This window comes from Heloderma suspectum, chromosome 1, assembly GCF_057233095.1.
Source record: "Heloderma suspectum isolate Gila_16-S chromosome 1, 16-S_ref, whole genome shotgun sequence".
In the NCBI taxonomy this organism is placed as follows: domain Eukaryota; kingdom Metazoa; phylum Chordata; class Lepidosauria; order Squamata; family Helodermatidae; genus Heloderma; species Heloderma suspectum.
In genome coordinates, this window is record NC_139458.1 from 425269720 (window position 1) to 425290483 (window position 20764).

The 20764-nt window shown below is 42.5% G+C and overlaps 1 protein-coding gene across 6 annotated transcripts in view; it reads right to left on the bottom strand.

The window, feature by feature from the left end:
• Positions 1–20764, bottom strand: part of CCDC88A (coiled-coil and HOOK domain protein 88A) — a 130290-nt gene that overhangs the window by 80869 nt on the left and 28657 nt on the right. For all 6 annotated transcript variants that reach the window (XM_084829275.1, XM_084829274.1, XM_084829271.1 and 3 more), the window contains 5 exons: positions 13951–14020; positions 11585–11643; positions 8155–8238; positions 6249–6389; positions 2670–2839 (listed from right to left, as the gene is read on the bottom strand). In XM_084829275.1, coding sequence (XP_084685401.1) covers positions 2670–2839; positions 6249–6389; positions 8155–8238; positions 11585–11643; positions 13951–14020 — 524 coding nt within the window. The remainder of the gene's footprint in view (positions 1–2669; positions 2840–6248; positions 6390–8154; positions 8239–11584; positions 11644–13950; positions 14021–20764) is intronic.

Here is a 20764-nt window from a genome sequence, read left to right on the forward strand (position 1 = left end):
AACACACTGCAAAATATTAATGTTCTCATCTCTGCGTACACTTCCAATTGTGTTCTTCAGCTAAGTGTAAATGGGATTGTTTTTAATTGCACAGAATGCACCAGTGTTCACTGTTTAAGCTATTAACTGTCAGTCAAATTAATAACAGCAATTTGCATTAATTTTCTTAGTGCAGCTGTTTACAGAATTTCTTGAGCAGACTCATTTCAACAGACATGTAATAATACAGTCATCAGAAAATGAGATCTGTTTCTTTTATTGTATTCCAATGCTCATGATACCTAAAATATATTACTTTGTGTGTAGTGCTGGGGCGGAAAGGTAGTTGAATAGAGCTAACAATTAACTGTACCAGTTTTAGATGATTTAGTCAAAACTCTCTTGTAAGGAGTATATTGTTCTTGATATTCGTCATAGGTACAGGTTATACTATAAATGCTCCTTTATCCTCTGTCTCAATACGTGATAAAGACCACTGGAGCCCACCCAGACTATCACTGCTGCTGTCCAATGCAAGACCAATAATGAAACATATACTATACCAATTAGCCAAGGTGAATCCAATGAACTTATACGCATGACTGGATGGGTTACGTGTACCATCATGTGCCCAGGATTGTTCCAGATAGGTACATCCTATACAATTAAGCCTTTGACTCAGGGATGGGGCAGAAGCTTCAGTACTACCCTGGTCTACTAAGTCATTCAGTGCCTAACTCAAGCAATATAGAATGTTTGCCCATAGCACTGGAGGGCCAGTGTATGTTAGTGCTTCTGCTAGTGCATCTGCTGCATAACAGGCACCATGATGGCTGAATTAGTCTTGAAAATGATTACACGTAATAAAAATCCTTAGTATTTATCTAGTGCTCAAAGCACTTGACATGTAGGATTGTGGACAAGGATCAATGAGATTTCAGATGGGCCCCTGAGGCAGAGAACAAGTTTCAGTTGCATGTCATAGACATAGACTCATAGGATTGGAAGGGGCCTACAAGACCATCGAGTCCAACACCCTGCTCAGTGCAGGAAGCCTGATTCCCAGGTGGTCTCCCATCCAAGTACTAACCAGGGCTGACCCTGCTTAGCTTACGAGATCAGACAAAATCAGGCGCATCCAGCCCTTTGCTTGTCTTTAGTAGCAATTTCATGCCAATTCAGAGAGTTTGTAGATGGACTGCAATTTCAATGACAGCTCTGCAGGTCATACTGCAAACAACTATTCTCTACGACCGGTGAGATTTAGGTGCCACTTTCTTAGAAACCTTCACATACATGCCATAAACAGTTCAAGGCCCGAATGGGACTTTGATAACCATGAGGCTTATCATAGAGGATAAATATCCCAGCGTATGTGACGTATTGTCACATACGCATGTGCATATTGAACACACATGGATATGGCTTGGTTCCAGAACCCTCAGGAGGTGTACCACTGACATGGACATTCACACTGTTAATAGCCCACTGATTGGTGTATTATCAGGTTGACCTCGAGAATTGGCATAAAAGCACACTTTCCCTCAACTCAAGTGGCAAACATCCCTGTAGCATATGGAACACGAGAAAATGAAGCAGAAAGCTAGACAATTATAGCACCGCTGTTATGCAACTCCAGCTAAAATTGTTAGTTTAGTACCTTACATTTTTGTATTACTTCAACAACAAAAAAGGAGTCCCAAAGCAATTTACAAAGAAATAATAAAAATGAATGAACCAAAAATACATTCAGCACAAACGTCTTCTAACAGACTACCCTATGCATTAGCTACTATACTTTTAAGGATTTTTCAAAACCAAATCATTTTAAAAGAATATCACAGCGTGATAATAGTAGACAAAATTCCCATAGCACCTACTGAGAGCCATGCTGTAGAACTGTGGTTGCAAAACAACCTGGATAACCTAGGCTATCCCCACCAGGAGCTGAATCACCTTCTGCCAGCTTTCATGTGTTTGCCACATCTTTTGCAAATAAATAATTCCTTTGGCAAAACTGTCACAGTATTAATTTTTCTGTAGAATCAAAACTTAGGGTACAAAACCCTCAAGCTCGTCTTATTTTTATGGCTTAGTATTAAATAATGTCAGTTACCAAAACAGAAAATGCCTGGAAGAAAGGAGGCATCATGAGCAGACTATCTACCCACAAGTACGCAAGACAAGCCTCAGAAGTAAGCAGAACTGAATCACACAACAGCTTCCTCCTGAGGCCCCACCTAGTCTCCATTTTCCACATTCCCAATTTTACGAACTGACCAGCATGATGTAGTGTCTAGAATATTGGACTGGGAGTTGGGAGATCTGGGTTCTAGTCCCCACTCAGCCATGGAAACTCACTGGGTGACTTTGGGCCCATCACAGATTCTCAGCCCAACCTACTTCACAGGGTTGTTGTTCTGAGGTTAAAATGGAAAGGAGGAGGATAATGTAAGCCGCCTTGGGTTCCTTGCAAGAGGAAGAAAGGCAGGATATAAATGCAATAAATAAAAATAAACAGGAGTCCACTGTTGATAAAACTCATGTAGCACTATATATAAGCATATTGCACTATATACAAGACACATACTAATAACATAAAACTTTATGCTAAGAGGATCTTCCTCCGCCCTATGGCTCTACTTCCCTGAAGCAGTAGTGTAGTCTACTGCTCTTCACTGTACACTTACAGCTCTTGCCTGAGCCGTCTGATCTTTGCTTTGGCATCTGCTAGCTCCACTGACAAGTGTTGTCTGCTTTCAGTGCGTTTCATGCCTGGAGATCCACAAGGTGATTGTGCTGCTGATGCATGAGGTAGAAAGTGAAGAGAATCTCGTTCTTCAGAGAGTTCTATGATAGTCTAAGACAGAATAAAAATATTTTTCAGACAGGAGTGTACATGTTTTTATGGTTAGACAAACTGTAATATATCAAGGACTCAAAGGCAACAGGAAGAATCCTAGCATTTGGGACACAATTCAGCCAAAAGTTAAGAATGTTTATATACATCTCCAGTACAAGAGACTGAAGGATAATTCTCCCTTTGATTAATTCTCCCTTGAAATTGTACCCTAAGAGCTCAAGATAAGCAGAAGCATGATCTAGTCACACAAAAGATTTCCAAAACAGGAATATATGCTCCTACGCATACAAATGACCTGAAAAATGTTCAATTATTACCTGCCCTAAACCACTTATTGGTTTTGTTTTATTTAATACATTTCTATACTGCCCAATAGCCAAAGCTCTCTGGGCGGTTCACAACAATTAAGACCATCAAATACAAGACAATAAAATACAATATAAACATTTAACTGTTTAAAACTACAGTATAAAAAATAGAACCAAATAGAACCTAGCAGTAGTGCAAAGATTTAAAATCTAGTACCAGATTTAAAGCAGAACCTGAAAAACTAAAATGCCTGGGGAAATAAAAAGATCTTCACCTGGCACCAAAAAGAGCACAGTGTAGGCACCAGGCAAGCCTTTCTAGGAAACTCATTCCACAACTAGGGTGTAACAACAGAAAAAGCCCTCTCCTTAGTAGCCACCCACCTCACTTCCTTTGGTAGGGGCTTCTGGAATAGGACCGCTACAGACGATCTTAGGGTCTAGGCAGGTGTATATGGGGGAAGACGATCCTTCAGTTAACTTGGCCCCAAGCCGTTTAGGGCTCTGAATGTTAATATCAGCACTTTGAATCAGGCCTGGAAATGGACTGGCAGCCAGTGCAGATAGAAAGCTACTGGCATAATATGACCACGTTGGCAAGTCCCCATTAACAATCCCGCTGCCCAGCTGAAGCTTCCAGAATGTTTTCAAAGGTAGCCCCACATATAATGCATTACAGCAATCCAGACGAGAGGTTACCAGAGCATGGATAACTTTAGCTAGGTTATCTCTGTCCAGATAAGGACATAGTTGGTATATTAGCCTAAGCTGATAAAAGGTGCTCCATGCCAGAGTCCACCTGTTCCTCTACTTACAATGCTGGATCTAAGAGCGCCACCAAACTACGAACCTAATCCTTTAGACAGAGTACAATCCCTTCCAGAACAGGTTGAACATCACTTAGCTGGGCAGATGAAAATTAATTCCTTTATTTAGACCTCAGTCATAAATATGAGTACTGGTGTATCTGTCTGCAATAATATTTGCAGTGTCCTTGTAATATCAACATACTTGATAAGATTCAACATAATCAGTCTGTGAACCGAAGGACTCCTCCCATGATCTCAACTTTCTTTCTCTGAACAAAAATGCTTTCAATGGATTGGTTGAATATATTAGATCCACTCAGTGGCCTGGTTTGGATTATCACTGCAGCCTACCGTGGCTTATTCAAGCCATGATGAGGTGCAGCGCACATGGGTGCCAGATTGCCTATTCAAGCCATAGCCATGGCTTGTTTTGTCATCCAAACCCAAACGGCAGTTGTTTAAGCATTAAGCAACCCTCAGGTAACCCATTCTCCTTTGTAGGGTTTAACCCTCAAACAACCCCTGCTGTCTGGGTTCTGATGACACAACAAACTCTGAATATTCAAAGTGGCCACTAGCATCCACCACAACCCACCATGGCTCTCATCTGGATTGCTGTAAATAAGCCATGGTGGGCTTTGGTGATCAGGTGAACTAGCCCAACTTATTTTGTGGCACTATATTGGCACAACTGCTGTTGCGTGCCTTAGGAGATAGGTGGAATTTAGAGAGGGGAAATAGCACAGGGGGAACTATTAAACACTCTCTCCCCGAGGCCAGTGCTCTGATCAAATTCAGTCCACTGTGGGTGCATTAAAGTAAAAGCCAAGCATGGATCTCCTCTGTGATATGTAGCTTGAACCTAAGGTGGAAGCTTGTCTAAACACTTCCTCATGATAAGGGCTTTTGGGAAGCTAATCTTGATGCAACTAAACTCATCTACTGCTTTTGGTTTCAGGTTCTCAGGAGGCCTCACTCAGAGTGTCCCTCAGTACTCTTGCTCCTGTGTTGAGGCTGGTTTTACTCTCCTTCCCTTCATCTTACTGTTCTTCCTCCCAACTTCCCAGCAAGAATTTTACCCTTTCTCCTCCTATTTAATATTTGTAAAGGGGTTACAATACACTAGTTTTTAAATATAGAAAGATAAAAGATAAATGAGGCCCAGCCTGCGGGCTTTATTTACATTAACACTTGAAAGAAAAAAGGACAGAACATGGAGAGAATAGGAAACCTTTATATGTCTGGGTAAAGCTAAAGGAAACATAGTAGAAAGAAAACAGAAAAAGAGAAATGAGAAGATGGCAGAACGACATAAAAGGAAACTTGAGTAAGATGTGAAGTTTTAATGTTTTAAAGCAAATTAGCAGCTTTTCAGGGGAAACAAATTCCACCTATAGCAGGGGTTGGCAACTTGTGGCCCTCCAGATGTTTTGGCCTACAACTCCCATCAGCCTCACCATTAGCTATGCTAGCTAGCGCTGAGATGTAGGGAGTTGTGGCCCAAAACATCTGGAGGGCCATACGTTTCCCACCTGTGACCTATAGAGAGAGCAAAAGAACATGAGGAGCACAAGGGAGTGAAGATTTAATACTCAAGGAACAAAAGGATGAAAACAGAGAGCGATGAAGAAAGATCCCATAGTATTTTAAAAGGTTAACTGTTTAATGCAGAACAGAAAAAGTCATTGAAGGGAGCCATCCTGCACCTCAAATTTGTTTTAGGGAAACGCAAGAGCTACTAATCGTTTGTGTATCCTCCATACTATAGAAATATCAGTGATAATGTAATTTTAATTATCTATTGGCTTGATTACCACATGAGCATGACTAGATGACCAATTTGCAAAGTTCTTGTCATAGGTTAGCATGGTTTTCTACCCATATTTCACATGTACATGACCAACTGTCATGTATCAATATTCACAGTTCTCTTAAATTAATAAGAAAATTAACAATCACATTCCTGCAATCTAGCAGCAGGGATTCCCCATCTGCAATGGATATAAATGCATTCAGCTGTCAGATATTCTCAACACTAGGAGGAAAGGATTTTTGTTTTCTTTAAAGGAAAGAAAGAGCATGCTGCAAATTGCTGAAATTGTAATTAAGTTCATTGCTTTCCAACTGGAGAGGGTTTGCCTGTACCTACACATCCCACCAAAATCTACACATCCATCAAAATTAAAATTCCCAATTTCAGTATTTGAAAACAGTTGCTTAGACATATCTTTTTAAAAATGATTAACAAACCCCTAAAGAATAGAATGGAGAAACTTGTAAAACACATACCTCAGAATGCTCATCTCGCTCATCTATAAGTCGTTTTAAATGCAATGCCATATTTTTTAGGAGAGGCTCAATATAGTCTTGTGACAAAGCATTGTCATCCATCCACTGGAGATCAAACACATTTTCCTGATTATGAGTTACCTACAGAGGGTAAAATCACAACGAAGTAAACACTGTTCTATTTAAATGGTGTAAGACTACAGCAAGTTGTTTTAATCAAGTGTGACCTAATGTGAAGTGAAAGATTTGGAGTCTACGTCTGCTTTAACAAACAAAATTCATAACCTTTAACCCATTTCTAGGAATATTCTGCAATCCATATAACTTAATCCAAAATACTCCTAGAAAAATATACTCATTTGAGGGTAATTTTGTTGGGACTGCTCTTGAATAATTGAGGTATTAATTATAGCCACAGTACCATATTTTTAAAAAGATATTGTTGATTAATATATTAAAATCACATCTGTTTAAAATAAAGTCACCTACTACTCAGCGTTAATTTATCAACTGCATTTAATTTTATGAATGAAATATTCCTCAGTAGTCTTATGAACGAACAGTGGTGAACACAAAGATAAGCACCAAACATAGTAAAATAGAAAACGTATTATCTCACAGTTCTCATTATGCAGTAAACCCTATTACATCCTTTATAAACATCTACCTTTCTACCATCTCATGTACAACTCTCTCCACTCTCCATTGCAGACCATAGTTTTTAAGGTTGATATCAATGTATCTTCATGAAACTCTCCCCACCCCACCATGCCTTTTCACTCTTGTCCACCCTTCTCCCACATTTACCCCTTTATCTTGCATGCCACTATATCCTCCAATTAATCCAAAGCCTTCTACTCCTCATCCAGTTTTTTCACTTACTCTGATCCACATCGTGGCTGCTATCTCCACCATCCTACCTTTCCCCCCAGCATCGCTTCTGTCTTTCCCAAAATGTGTTTCCTACTCTCCTTTCTTCACAGTATTATTACAAAGAAACCCTCAAACTTTGTTGGCTGATCTCCAACTTTCAGACACCCTTCCCTGGATAACTATCAAAGTCCATGCCTTGTATTTCCTCAAGACAATTCAAGTCTTATCTGGATAGGTATCTGGTGGGAAAGGATGAGCAAGGTTTATTTTAGCAACATTTTTAACATATCTTTTACATTGAATCTTTCAGAATACTGTGAGCTGCCCTATGCCTTTAGAATATGAAGAGTTTCATATCTCTGCTACTTTATTTCCATATTTCCTGAAGTGATTTTATTCTTGGCTTTTCAGCTTTCTCACCTTCATGCACACAAAGTGAGGACACATCCCACCTCGGGATGGAACTGCTCATACATCCTATTTAGCACACTGTCCTAGAGTCACCAAGGGAACAAAGAGGAATTTTGGCTTTCTAGTAAATGTCTTGTTGTTCCTGGAGACTGCAAACCAGTCCAGTCCACACTTCATTAGTTTCCCTCTTGCTCGCTTCATTGCCCTCAATTCCTTAGAAAGCCAAAGCACTGACTTGGCTGTGTGAGACAGGAGAAGGTGTCTAGGTACCACTGTGTCAACACTCCTCGTCATCTCTGAATTCCAGTAATCAACCAGGGTAGCTACAGGACTGGTCAGCATATTAGCAGGAAAATCTCACAGAAACATCAGGAAACCTTTCAGATATATATGAGCCTCTGGGGTGGACTATTCTAATAATTTTATCATCCCTATGGAAGTGAAGGGCTGCTTCTCGTCTAAATCTAGCCAGGTAGTCATTTCCAGTGTGTTTTACGTAGCATCCTGTCTGCATAACACTCTGTAAATATCATTCTTCTGAACAAAAGATGATCAAGATGTTTGGCTGCCTCCAACATCCTCTGAATGAATTAAGATTCTGTAGTAGTAAACAAGATAATACCTCTTGTATATGGGCGGCAACAGCTGCTCTTATATCAAAGTCTAAACTTTGGATTCTTTCAATGAATTCTTCTTTCTTCTGACACTAAAACAAACACATTAAACCAACTATAGAGTAAGTTTTGGTTAACTGAACAGTTCAAAAAATACCTCTACTTTTTTCTGTTATGTTGGGCACTTGCAATATCTAAAGAACTTGTTTACAGAAACCATTAACTCAATCCATGTAAAAGATAACCTGGTCAGTGGTATAATATCTGACCATTATTGACAAGCTATCTTTACTTTAACCAAAATATTTTATGGAGAGAGATAAAGCATGCTATTTTAGTAATGCTTATCTGTAGAAGTGGTAATATCCTTTACTTTCCAATCCTACGCTGTAGTAGACTGAGACAGGGTCCAGTTTAGGAGTTTTCTACTCCAGTGCAAGGGGACAACTTGGGTTTCCATTTTTATTAAACTTCATTCCCAACTCATCCCTTCTGCTTCTTTCTTGGAAGTGATGCCCTTTAGAAGGGCCAGTATTTAGAGGTCTAAGCTCCCTGAAAGCAGTCTGTCAGAGGAGCACTACCCACTGAAGCTCTAGGGCTATCTTCACACCTTGGTTTTTTGGCAGGATCATTCTTCTTTAATCACTGGTTTTCACAGGAGCTTTAAACGAAGATGCTGATCTCCTGCTGCTATCTCACAATTTATTTATTTATGTTATTAAATTTCTTTATTGCCCATCTGGCTGGTCACCCGGCCACCCTGGGCGATGTACAATGGTACAATTTAAAACAGTAAAATTATACATTAAAACATTTAAAAATACCCTAACCCACCCCAAATGCCTGCCTGAATAACCAAGTTTTCAGTGCATGGCGGAAACTCATTAAAGAGGGGGAATGGCGGAGTTCCCTAGGGAGGGAGTTCCACAGAGTGGGGGTCACCACAGAGAAGGCCCTCTCCCTCATCCTCACCAGCCTAGCTGTCCTGGCTGATGGGACAGAGAGAAGGCCATCCAAGGCTGATTTTGTTGAGTGGCCTGTCTGGTGTTGCTGGAGGAGCTCCTTGAGATAGGCTGGGCCAGAACCGCATAGGGTTTTAAAGGTCAAAACCAACACCTTGAATTTGGCCCGGAAAACAACTGGTAACCAGCGCAACTCCTTCAGCACCGGAGTGATGTGATCACGCCAGTGGCTGCCTTTAATCAGGCGAGCCGGCGCGTTCTGCACCAGCTGCAGCTTCCAAACCATCTTCAAAGGTAATCCCACGTAGAGCACATTACAGTAGTCTAGATAAGGGGAGACCAGGGCATGTACTACCGATGGGAGCAGATGGTCGGGAAGGTAGGGGTGCAGCCGCCGTAACAGATGGAGTTGGTACAACGCTGTCTGGCTCACGGCTGACAACTCCCCCCCCCTTCCCATTTTATCTGAGAACAGGAAAACCCCATCATTTTCCATGCTCGCAATTGAAATCGCCATTCGCCCCCCTGTATATTTCTCCTTTAGTGCTTTGTCCTGCTTTGTTTGGGCATGTGCTAGGGGGTGTTGCTGGGCGGTGTTGAATAACACTGTCATGATGACAAATCGGGGGGTAGGTCACTGACCATGCATCCAGTGACCATTTCTGCCTCTCTCCCATTCCACTATGGGCACTTGAACTGTAAAGTGGTTAACCATCCCAAATGCTTCCCCGAGATCCCCCTGAACACAGCAATTCTTAAAAAGGTAAAGGTGTCCCCAACCAGTCGTGTCCAACTCTAGGGTGCGGTGCTCATCCCGGTTTCTAAGCCGAAGAGCCAGCGCTGTCCGAAGACGCTTCCGTGGTCATGTGGCCGGCATGACTGAACACCGAGGTGCACGGAACGCTGTTACCTTTCCTGCCGAGGCGGTACCTATTTATCTACTTGCAATTTCTTGCTTTCGAACTGCTAGGTTGGCAGAAGCTGGGACTGAAGACGGGAGCTCACTCCATCACACAGCACTCGGGTCTCGAACTGCTGACCTGCCGACCTTCCAGTCTGCAGTTCAGCGTCTTAACCACTAAGCCACCACGGCCCCTCAGCAATGCTTACTCCTGAATAAACTCATTGGCTATAAGGCTCTCCTTTCCTGGGAGTAAGTGCCATTGAAATCTGTGTGGCTTGCTTCTGAGTTGGCATGCATAGGAGTGCATTGCAAGTCTAGTTAGAATGGCAGTCTTAAGGTATCCCATCCCCTTCAATGCATTTACTTTGAACCTCCCCTTCCCATTGACTTCACTAACGGCTTCTTCTCCCTTTTGCTCACTAGATTGATGGGCTTTTTTCCTCCCAGGTTGGATGGGGGAGTCTCCCTTCTCAGCCACGCAGGAGAAAGGCTTGAGTTAGGATTTCAATGGGTATTAAAAGTGCCTTTTCTCCTCCCCTGAATAAATTCATCATTCAGAGCTTGGGATGGTTATTTTTAATGGTTTCTTTTGTGTGTGTGTGGAGTGGTTTTAGATAAGGCAGTAATGCTGAGGTGGTTTTCCATAGTACTCCCTCCCAGCTAGCCAGACACTCTCTCTTCTTCTAGCCCACCTTGCAGGGTCTTTGGGAAGCCAGAATAAGGGGGAAGAGCAACAACAGCACGGGGGGGGGGGGGGAGCAAGCCAGGTCTGATGAAGAAAGTGCCCCCCGTGAAGCAGCCGCCTGGGGAGGGGGGGCTGCTAGCAGTGGCTTGGTACATTGACTGCATACAAGACCATTTGTGGATTTCTTACTTCTGTAGTTGGGAACCTGGAAATCAGTATACCCTTCAAACTCAATAGTTCAAGCCATCTGCTGCATTTAATTCCATCACACACTGACATATTTAGCAGAGAAGGACAAGCAGTGCCTACAACCTCGGGGTAAGCCACCGAGAAGACTCTCTCCCCCTCTCCACAAAGTCAGAGAAAGAAGTGAGGCAGGGGACCAGCTCTGATAGCCTACTATCCAGGTCACTAGAAGGGGTTCTGACTTCCCTCTTGCTGTGGAGGAGTGGAGGGACAGGTGGATCCATCAATCATGTTACAGGAACCAATGATCAGAGGAGGGGAGGGGGCATGGGGCCAGCAGCCCCCTTCTGTCCTGATTGTTCTGTGCAGCTCCACCCAGCTACGAAAAACTATAGAACAGAGGGATGTGATATGAGAGATGCCTGTATACAGGGCCAGTGTAAATCATGGAAAGGATCTGGAATCAAAAGGACCAGTTTGCAAGAGAGTAAAATGCCAGGTGTGAAGAGAGCCTAGGTAACGTGCAAGAAAAAAAACCCAGATTCCCAACAGAGGAGATGTTAGTCAGTGTTTAGCTGAAGTGTTTAGTCACAACAACAGCTTACTTTATTTTGCATGTAGTTAGGAACATGAGGAAGACTGCAAAGTAAGCCCAAGCAAGTCCATCCAAGTGAATATTATGAATCATTGTATAGACCCACCTGAACTGCACAGCCAAGCAGGAGTAGAAGTAGCTTTTTTACTTCTTCAGTGCCTTGTTCTGAAAATATTATTTAGAACAATTTACCATATATACATTTTAAAGTAGGTATCAAACAGATTACGTTTCTGTATGCATCTAGATGCTACAAATCACTGTATAAACCTTTTCCTAGTTGTGATTTAAAGGGCATATGGCTACTACCCAAGAATACAGTATGCTGTGAGAAAAGCTGGGGGATAGTCCTGTCCCTTCTTAAACCCTGAGCTGCAAAGGGCTCCTTTCCCAGGGCCATAGGGATAAGGCACTTCTTTCTCTGGTGTCAAGAGCCCACATTTGACTCTATACTCTGCTGCCAATGAGCAGAACAACATAGGAGTGGGCATTCACGCTTCCAGGTACTTTATTCAATTCATCTTTGAAAAAGCAGTTTCTTAGCATTCACAGCTCTAAACATGAGTGAAATGTAGTAGAACATGCTTTAGATACAAGAATGAAGCCACCATACATCTTGCTCAGAATCCAGTTCCTAGGAGATTAACCCAAGACATTTTGCAGGGGAGTATACAAGAAGCAGAACAATGTCAATATCCAACTCTTCTTGGAATTTCTGGATGAGTAGCTATCTACAAACATTTGGGGCAATATCTTACATTGCTTAAGGATCTGCTACCCAGCGTGTGGGCGATTTCCAGAATGGGGCAGGTCAGAAGAACTCACAGAAGGGAGTTCTGCTGACCTGTCTCGATCTGGAAATGAGCATTTTCACTAGTTTTCGGGGTTGCTTAAGGATTTGCTAGCTTCCTGTTGCACTAGTGATGAATCCTGCTGGTGCAGCCCAATCGGCAGGAATCAGCAGCAGTGTAGGATACTACCCACAGTCACCAGGTCATCAACGGGACCATAAATTTGAGTGTGGCAACCTCTGGAGCCAGCCACTTCCTCCATTCCTGCCTAGCATGCAGAAAGGATGTTTTTCTGCAGGCTGGCCTTAGTTGGCCACAATTTAGTAGTATTCTTGGGAGGCATTTGGCTGCCAAAGTTTCTAGTATATCACTAATAACTGTTGTGAGATGCTACTAGGTAGATCAAACACCAGCTCATTATACTACTAGGGCTTCTGGTCAGGGGGGCAGAATTAAAAATAGTTCCAGCTGGGACATTTGCACCTCAGTCCATAATCTCGGCTGCCTAGAAAGTCAGGTGATGCCAGAGGTCCAATCGGATGCTTCCGGCACATATAAAGCTCCCAGATCTGCTGCCTTCCCTCCATCTGGAGAATCTGCTCTTCAGGTGGGTCATAAAGTCCCCTCTATGCTTAATGGCTTTCAGCTTCCTTTAATCTATTTGCCTTCTGCCAAAAGGCAACCCATCTGCCCTGTGCCTGAGCACTTAACAGCTGCTCATGCAGCTCCAACTGCCCTAAATCTGTTTGAGGTACATGCATGGAGCTGTACTATGTGACTAGAATGGAGCAGAATATGGACATGTACATGATTCAATAAGGTTAAGAGCAAGTTTGAACAAGTTTCAGTAAGGCAAGATTGGGAAGGAAGTGTGGCAGTGGCAATTTCAATTAATGGTTATCTACCAAGATTAATGGTTAGCTACCAGCCCAGATTTGTGGACCTCTGTTGTTGAATCCAAATCTTTTTAAATATCTGTAGATTAACGTTCCATTTATATCATTTTTAAACAATTCAACTGAAGGCTTTCTGAAAATCTAAGTATTTTAGTAAAAAAAAAAAAAAGCCCATCCTTATATGCCCCTCCTTTTTTCCTGCTTCCATTTTGTGTGCTAAAAAGAATCAATAAATCAATACAGAATTAAAAATACTGAACAGCAGAGATTAAAAGTCCACTATATGTAACAAGAACTAGGACAGCAGTAAATGATGAGAGTATTTGTTCTAGAAGTTCTCTCTCTCTACGATTTTTATAGCCTTTTCCTGAACAGCTAATTCAAGTCCAGATTCAATCCTCTACTAAATACAAGAGAGATGCTGTAGCACAGAGGCTAAGAACTAGCTATGAATCAGTAAGTTTGGGTTTCAAATCTCGCCTCTGCCATGAAGTCACTAGAGGCACAAACCTATGCATGTTTAGACAGAAAAAAGCAGGGCTGTCTGGGGAAATGCTGGGAATTGTGGGACTTTTTTCTGTCTAAACATGCATAGGATTGCACCCTAGGTGGCCTTAGGTAAGCCATTCTCTCTCTGTCTCAACCCCTAAACAGCTACAATAAGCAGGATAATACTGACCTACCTTACAGGGTTGTTGTACACTTGAAAGCACTGAAAAGAATTATTATTTAAATATTTAGAATGCATGATAGTATGCCTGTTATAAAATGAACACAAGACTTACCCGAAAAGGGATTTTTGCCAATTATCAAGACATTTGGCAAAGGCATCATAATCAATTGTTGCAATGTGTCCTATGGAAACAAATGTAAATATTTATATAGAACCACGTGAAGACTGATCACACTTGTCACATGTAGCTAAAAACATAAAATAACTTTAAAATAAAGCACACATTTGCTTCTGATTTAAAATATACTTGTGTTCTAACATTATTGCTCACATTTTTTTAAAAAAGTTTTGCATTAAGTCTACAAATGTTTGTTTTCTCCATTAGCAGCTGAACTAGAATAATTCATCAACAATGGAGGGGAATCCTTCAAATAGCTAATGCAGGTGTCGGTATTTCTGTACAAAGCCCTAAATGAATTTGGCCTGTAAGATGACCGCAATTAGCTGCCCCACAACACTTTTATTAGAGCTAAAAGTACTTTTTATGTTGGCATTCATTTGGTTGTAAAGCTATAAATCATTTCTTCATTTTATTTACATTCATATAAGTACACTTTCTAACAATTTTCTTACAATTGTTTCCTCAATGAAATAGATTGGGGTGGGCAACACGCAGCCTGCATGTGACCCCCGCCCCAACCTGGCTTTCTTTGTGGCTCTTCCTGCTGAATTTACTGTGGTGGTGGTGGTGGTAGCAGCAAAAAAGGAGAAACTTTGCTTCCAAACAAGGTGTGCGGACTACAAGTACCTTGTTTCAAAGCAGAGCTGCACTCTGGGAAGCCTCCCAGAAGTGCAATTTTGCTTCCAAACAAGGTGTGTGGGGAGTGTGCACCTTGTTTGGAAGCAAAATCACCAATTTTTTCCCATCACACCACCATTGAATCTTGGAGGCAAATTCATCAGCACAGCAGGGGTGTGACCCCAATGGCATCAGGTGGGGTAGCAATGTGGCCCCCTGACACCCAGAAGTTGTCCACCCCTGCAGTAGATAAAATAATGGGAAAACACAGACATTTTAGGTTAACCTCACAGCATTTAAGTGAACAGTGAAGGAAACATATTCAAGAATCTGTGCTGTATGACCTCAGGGATTCTATGGCAGCAGCAGCGATTCTCGCAGTTTATTTATATATTCTACCAAAAGAATGGCACACAAGGTGGCTTAGGGTAAATGGCCGAGTTGCTAGGATATCATCAGGGTGAGTATAAGCAAAACATAAAAGCTCTCACACGAATACCTCACACAAGGCAAGCGTATACATTTCCTGTCCTTCCCCATCCTTTCTTCCTTGTGTGTCTTTTTAGACTGTAGGCATGCGGGCTGGGACAGTCTTTATGAACTAGTTGTATATAAGTCACTCCAGAAGCTTTTTTGGCTGAGGAGTGGGCTAAAAATTCTTTAAATAAATAAGGGTCGGGAAGAACTTCTAACAACAGTGAAGGAGAGGGGGAGAGACCAATTCATCGATTTGGGGGTGATCAAGGCCTTCCCAACACCTCCAATATTAATGGCTTGTAAAAATCCAAACTAGTTCTTTGTCCAACTACCCTACACATGAGAATAAAAATTATTTTCCCCCTTTCCCTCCCCTCTTATATATGAAGTATCTGTCTTCTTCAGTAGCATGGTTGCTGTTGACACAAAAAAATTTTGTGGGGTCCTAGTCACATGTCTTAAGTAGCTCTTCAATGGTTCAGGCAGTTTTAACAGAGGAACAGAGGTGTGCAGAGGAACACACCTACTCCCAGAAAAACAATTTTTTCAACTACACAAATGGCTTCCCACATTCTAAGGAGCACACATAGTTCCCTATTTTGGCAACAATCATGCTGCAAATATAGTATCCATTTGGACTACTGTAAGGTGCTCTACGTGGGGCTGCTTTGAAAAACTGTTCAGAAACTTCAGCTGGTCCAGAATGCTGTGGCCAGACTGCTGACCAGGGCCAGTTATAGGGAGCACATGACTCCCTTGTTCTAGCAGCTTCATTGGCTACCCATCTGCTCTGGGCAGAATTCAAAGTACAAGTTATAACCTATAAAGCCCAATACGGCTTGGGACCAGGCCACCTGAAAGATTGCCTTCTCCCATATGAGCCTGCCCAGTCCTTAAGACCTTCTGGAGAGGTCCTTCTTTCAAGAGCACCACCATCAGAGGCATGTTTGGTGGTGACGTGAGAGACAGCCATTTTGGTGGATGCTCCCAGGCTGTGGAACTCCCTCCCAAGGGAGGCTAGGTTTGCTCCCTCTGTGCTATCCTTCCAATGGCAGGCAAAGACAGCTTTATTCAAGAAGGCCTTTGTCCAGAAAATGGGTATGTAGATTAAGTGCTGTTTTTCTTCTGTAACTGTTATGTTCTTCTTGTATTTTATTGTTTTAATGTATTTTAAATTGTTTTTGTAGGCTGCCTTGAGTGCCACTTTTTTGGTAGAAAGGTGGGGTATAAATCAACTGAATAAGTAAATAAATATCCAAAGTGGAACAATTTCCTCCTTGTATACTCCACACTCAAACCTTTCACCTTACCCCGCCCCCCAACAGCCACATTTCAACACGTTTCCAGACCGGTCCCCAATATCATTTGCTCTTTCTCTGTACTGCAAGACCACCGTCACAGCACATTCAAAGATTCCTTTCCTGCCCCCCTGCAAAAGGGCGAAAGGAAGAGACAAGCTGACATTACTTCAAGCATTCACTCTTTCTAGGGTTTTAACCCTTGTTGTTCCCCAGCTGCCTAATGCCTGCTGTGACAGTGATGAGGTGTGGCAAGTCAATGTAGTTGCCCCTGCCCTATGGAATGCTCTGTCCCTGGAATTCAGCTTTAGGTGCATGCTAAAAGTATTTCTTCCCCGCCCCCAGGTTTTCCAGCTTAATTTTTGTTGATCACATATGCTGCTGGTTACTCTTTTTATATTGTATATTATTGTGTTTTTGTATTGTACACCACTTTGGTAAATTCCTTTGTTATACAGTATATAAATTCATTAAATAAATAAATAAATAAAATGAAGCGAGAAAGAGAAGGAATGAAAGGAAACCCCTAAAGGATAAGAAAGGACTAAAGCCAATGGAAGTATGAAACTTTCATGGAGAAAAACATTTCACTAACTGCTGGTACCATAGCAGTAAAGACTGAGCAGGAAGGGATTCTCTCTGTTCCTGAAGGAATTCTGCCATGCACACATACCAGATGTGACCTTACTGGGAAGGGGGACTGAGTGCCTGGACTAAAGCCGCAGAAGAGAGAGCTAGGCATCCTGGTCCCCTCTAGATGTTTTAGACTACAAGTCCCATAAATCCTGACCATTGGTCATGCTGGAAAGGGCTTATGGGAGTTGCAGTCCAAATCATCTGGAAGGTATCAGGTTGCCTATCCATGCTCTAGAATATTCCAAAACTAGCTCTGAGCAGGCACAGACCCATATTGTCATGCCCCGACTGGAGGAGTCCTCCTCAGAGGAGGAGCTAGAGGCCCCAGAAGCCCAGGGTACCCCAGACTAGGGACTGCCACCAGACTCACAGAAGCCTGAACCCTCAGGGGAAGTGGCTGCAGTGCCATCCTTGTCAGGAGAAAGGGTCTCTGTCTCTGAGGCAGAGCTGTGCCACCCCCGATCCCCAGGAGCATCGTCACCTCAAGTGACAGGCTAGCAGGGCTCCTGTGCGAAGGAGTGCTTGCCCCCAGAAAGGGACTCCTCAGGAGGAGGTTCTGGAAAGGGAGCTCTGATTGCTGCAGCTGAGTTCTGGGTGAGGACTGGCTGGCTTTGGGCTTAAAAGCTTTCACTGGAAACCCAGGCAGTGTTGGAACAACTTGGTCCATCCAGCCTCTGCCCTGTAGCTTGCCTCCTGAAACATGCCCTGTGATGGATGCTCTGTCTCTTGACCTTTTGGACCGCTCAACGATCCTGCTTCTGGACTGCGTAACATACCTGATTGATTTACTGTGTATGACCTCTTGCTTGTTATTTTGACTACTCCTGCTGCCGCCTAATCCTTGTTGCCTCTGTTCTAACCTCTGCCTGGATTTTGACCACTCCTGCCTTAGCTTAAACCTCCTTGACTGAAACCTGTGTGCTTGACCATTTGCTTGCCAACTTGACTACTCTATTGCCTTGCTCCCCGTACGTGCTTGCAAACAGCCAAGACTCTATCTAACGCAGGACACGTATGCAGGACTGTACAGAGACTACATTGAAGAACAAAAGGCTACTTAGGGGATTAGTTTTCTTCAGAGGTATCACTAGGTCTCTCTTGTCTGTGGGTCCAAAAGAGGTCAAGTGGTAAAGTATTTTTGGCAAGAAAAGCTTATTGCCTAGCATGCATTGAACGGCAAGGCTGTCTAACAGACGTACTAACCATTCCTCAATACTGTGCAATTTCTTTCCTTATAAAATGGAAAACTCAGACCCTCTACTGCGCGTCAGTGTACTCAGCTGACCCACAACAGACATGAAGAATTGATATTTAATGATTTCAGTATGCACATAAGATTGCAACACACTGAAAAAGACACATATGAAAAAGACATATTTTTATAAATATATAAATATTTATATATTTATCTATATAAATATAGATAGATTTATATAATCTATATATAAAAGATTATATATATGAATATATTATAAACGTAATATATTCAAACCATAGTTTCTCAAAGTAATTTCCTACACTGATTTAGATCTTTGAGGATTTAAAAAAAGAAGAAGAAAGAAATGGTATGCAGACAAAAACATACTGTGTCATAATTTTCAAGTGAGTGAGGTCTAGAGATATAGCACAGAATGACTGCAATTTTAATATAAAGTGTTGTCCTGGACTGAAAATATCTGTTTCTTAGGAAACAGCTATAATCTAAAGTATCCCATGAATAGTCTCATGGAAGTTGCCCTGTTCAAACTATACCATTGCTGGACACAGATGTCTGTAATCAGGAAAAATCCTCAGTCTAGACAGCACCTAATTCATTCAAGTAGGTGTATAGTCCTCCAAACATCTGGCTATATATCAGAGCAGATGCTAACACATACACAGATCTGGCAGCACAAGACTGTTCCCCTATACAACAGGGACTTTGCAGTATGTTCAATACAAATGTACAATTTTATTTATGTTCTTTGTGATTAAGAGGTTTGTTGTCTTGCAGCTGCTACACACACACACACACACACACACACACACAGAGAGAGAGAGAGAGAGAGAGAGAAATGAAACATTTTGCAAAGCCAGGCAAGATTTTAAATGGACATAGAACAAAACAGAATGATGTTTTGAAGGTTTGGGAAGGAAACTCAAGAACTTTGGGGCCCAGATAGTTTTCTCATCCATCCTTCCAGTAGTCAGAAGAGGGAAAGAAAGGGAAAGAAAAATACTCCGAGTGAATGGCCGGCTACGAAGGTGGAGCCGGCGCGAGAGATTTGGATTCTGGGACCACGGGCTATACTTCCTGGAAGATGGGCTGTTGACAAGGGACGGGTTGCACCTCACAAAGGCTGGGAAGAATGTGTTTGGCCACAGCATGAAAAACTTCATCAGGAGGGCTTTAAACTGAATCCTATGGGGAAGGGAGATGTAAAGTTGAGGGTAACAATGGACGAAGACTCATGCACCGCAACGAAGAGAACAGCTCTAATAGCGCCCAATAATAGTCTTCAGAAACATGTAAGAAGAAAGCCACACTATAAAGCACATTGTCTTCGATGTCTATATACTAATGCCCAGAGTATGGGAAACAAACAGAACGAACTTGAACTCTTAATACAAGAGGGAAACTATGACTTGATAGGTGTAACTGATACTTGGTGAAATGACCCTCATGACTGGAATACAGCAATTGGAGGATAAAACTTGTTCAAAAAGGACGGGAGGAACAGAAAGGGAGGTGGGGTTGCACTGTATATGAAAAATACATATCTCTGCACAGAAATACAGGAGGATGAGCTTGGTAGCACCATCGACAGCATCTGGATCAAAATAAATGGAGCAAAGAATAAAAGGAACCTGGTGGTCACAGTCTACTACCGGCCAGCCAATCAAAGAGAAGATGAGGATGAAACTTTTGAAAGGCAAATAGCCAATGTTTCAAGGAAGCATAAAGTAATGGGGGGCTTCAATTTCCCCGATATTTGTTGGGAGACAACTTCTGCAAAACATGGCCCCTCCAGGAAATGCCTGACTTGTGTGGGCATGTTTAGCCTTGAGAAGAGAAGACTGAGGGGAGATATGATAGTGCTCTTCAAGGACTTGAAAGGTTGTCACAGACAGGAAGGACAGGATCTCTTCTCCATCATCCTGGAGTGCAGGACACAGAATAATGGGCTCAAGTTACAGGAAGCCAGATTCCAGCTGAACATCAGGAAAAACTTCCTGACTGTTAGAGCAATACGACAATGGAACCAATTACCTAAGGAGGTAGTGGGCTCTCCCACACTGGAGGCATTCAAGATGAGGCTGGACAGCCATCTGTCAGGGATGCTCTGACTTGGATTCCTGCATTGAGCAGGGGTTTGGACTCGATGGTCTTGTAGGCCCCTTCCAACCCTACTATTCTATGATTCTATGTAATAAAATATAGAACGTAATGGAACTGAAGTGCTTAAGGGTGCAATCCTATGCAGATAGGCGGCCGCCTCTGAACTCTGAGGCAACCGCCTATCCAATGGATCATTCCCCCCATGCTTCTCCTGCCCTGCATTTTCAGCTAGACAGATTATTTCAGCTGCCTAGCCGCGGGATGGCGGAGCAGGGAGGAGGCTGCCGGATGACACATAGGATGTGTCGTACTGGTATTTTCGCCCTCCCCACCCTTGCGAGCATGAAGCACGGGGCTGTTCCATGCTGCCTGGGTGGCAGCGCAGAAGGGGGGGCAG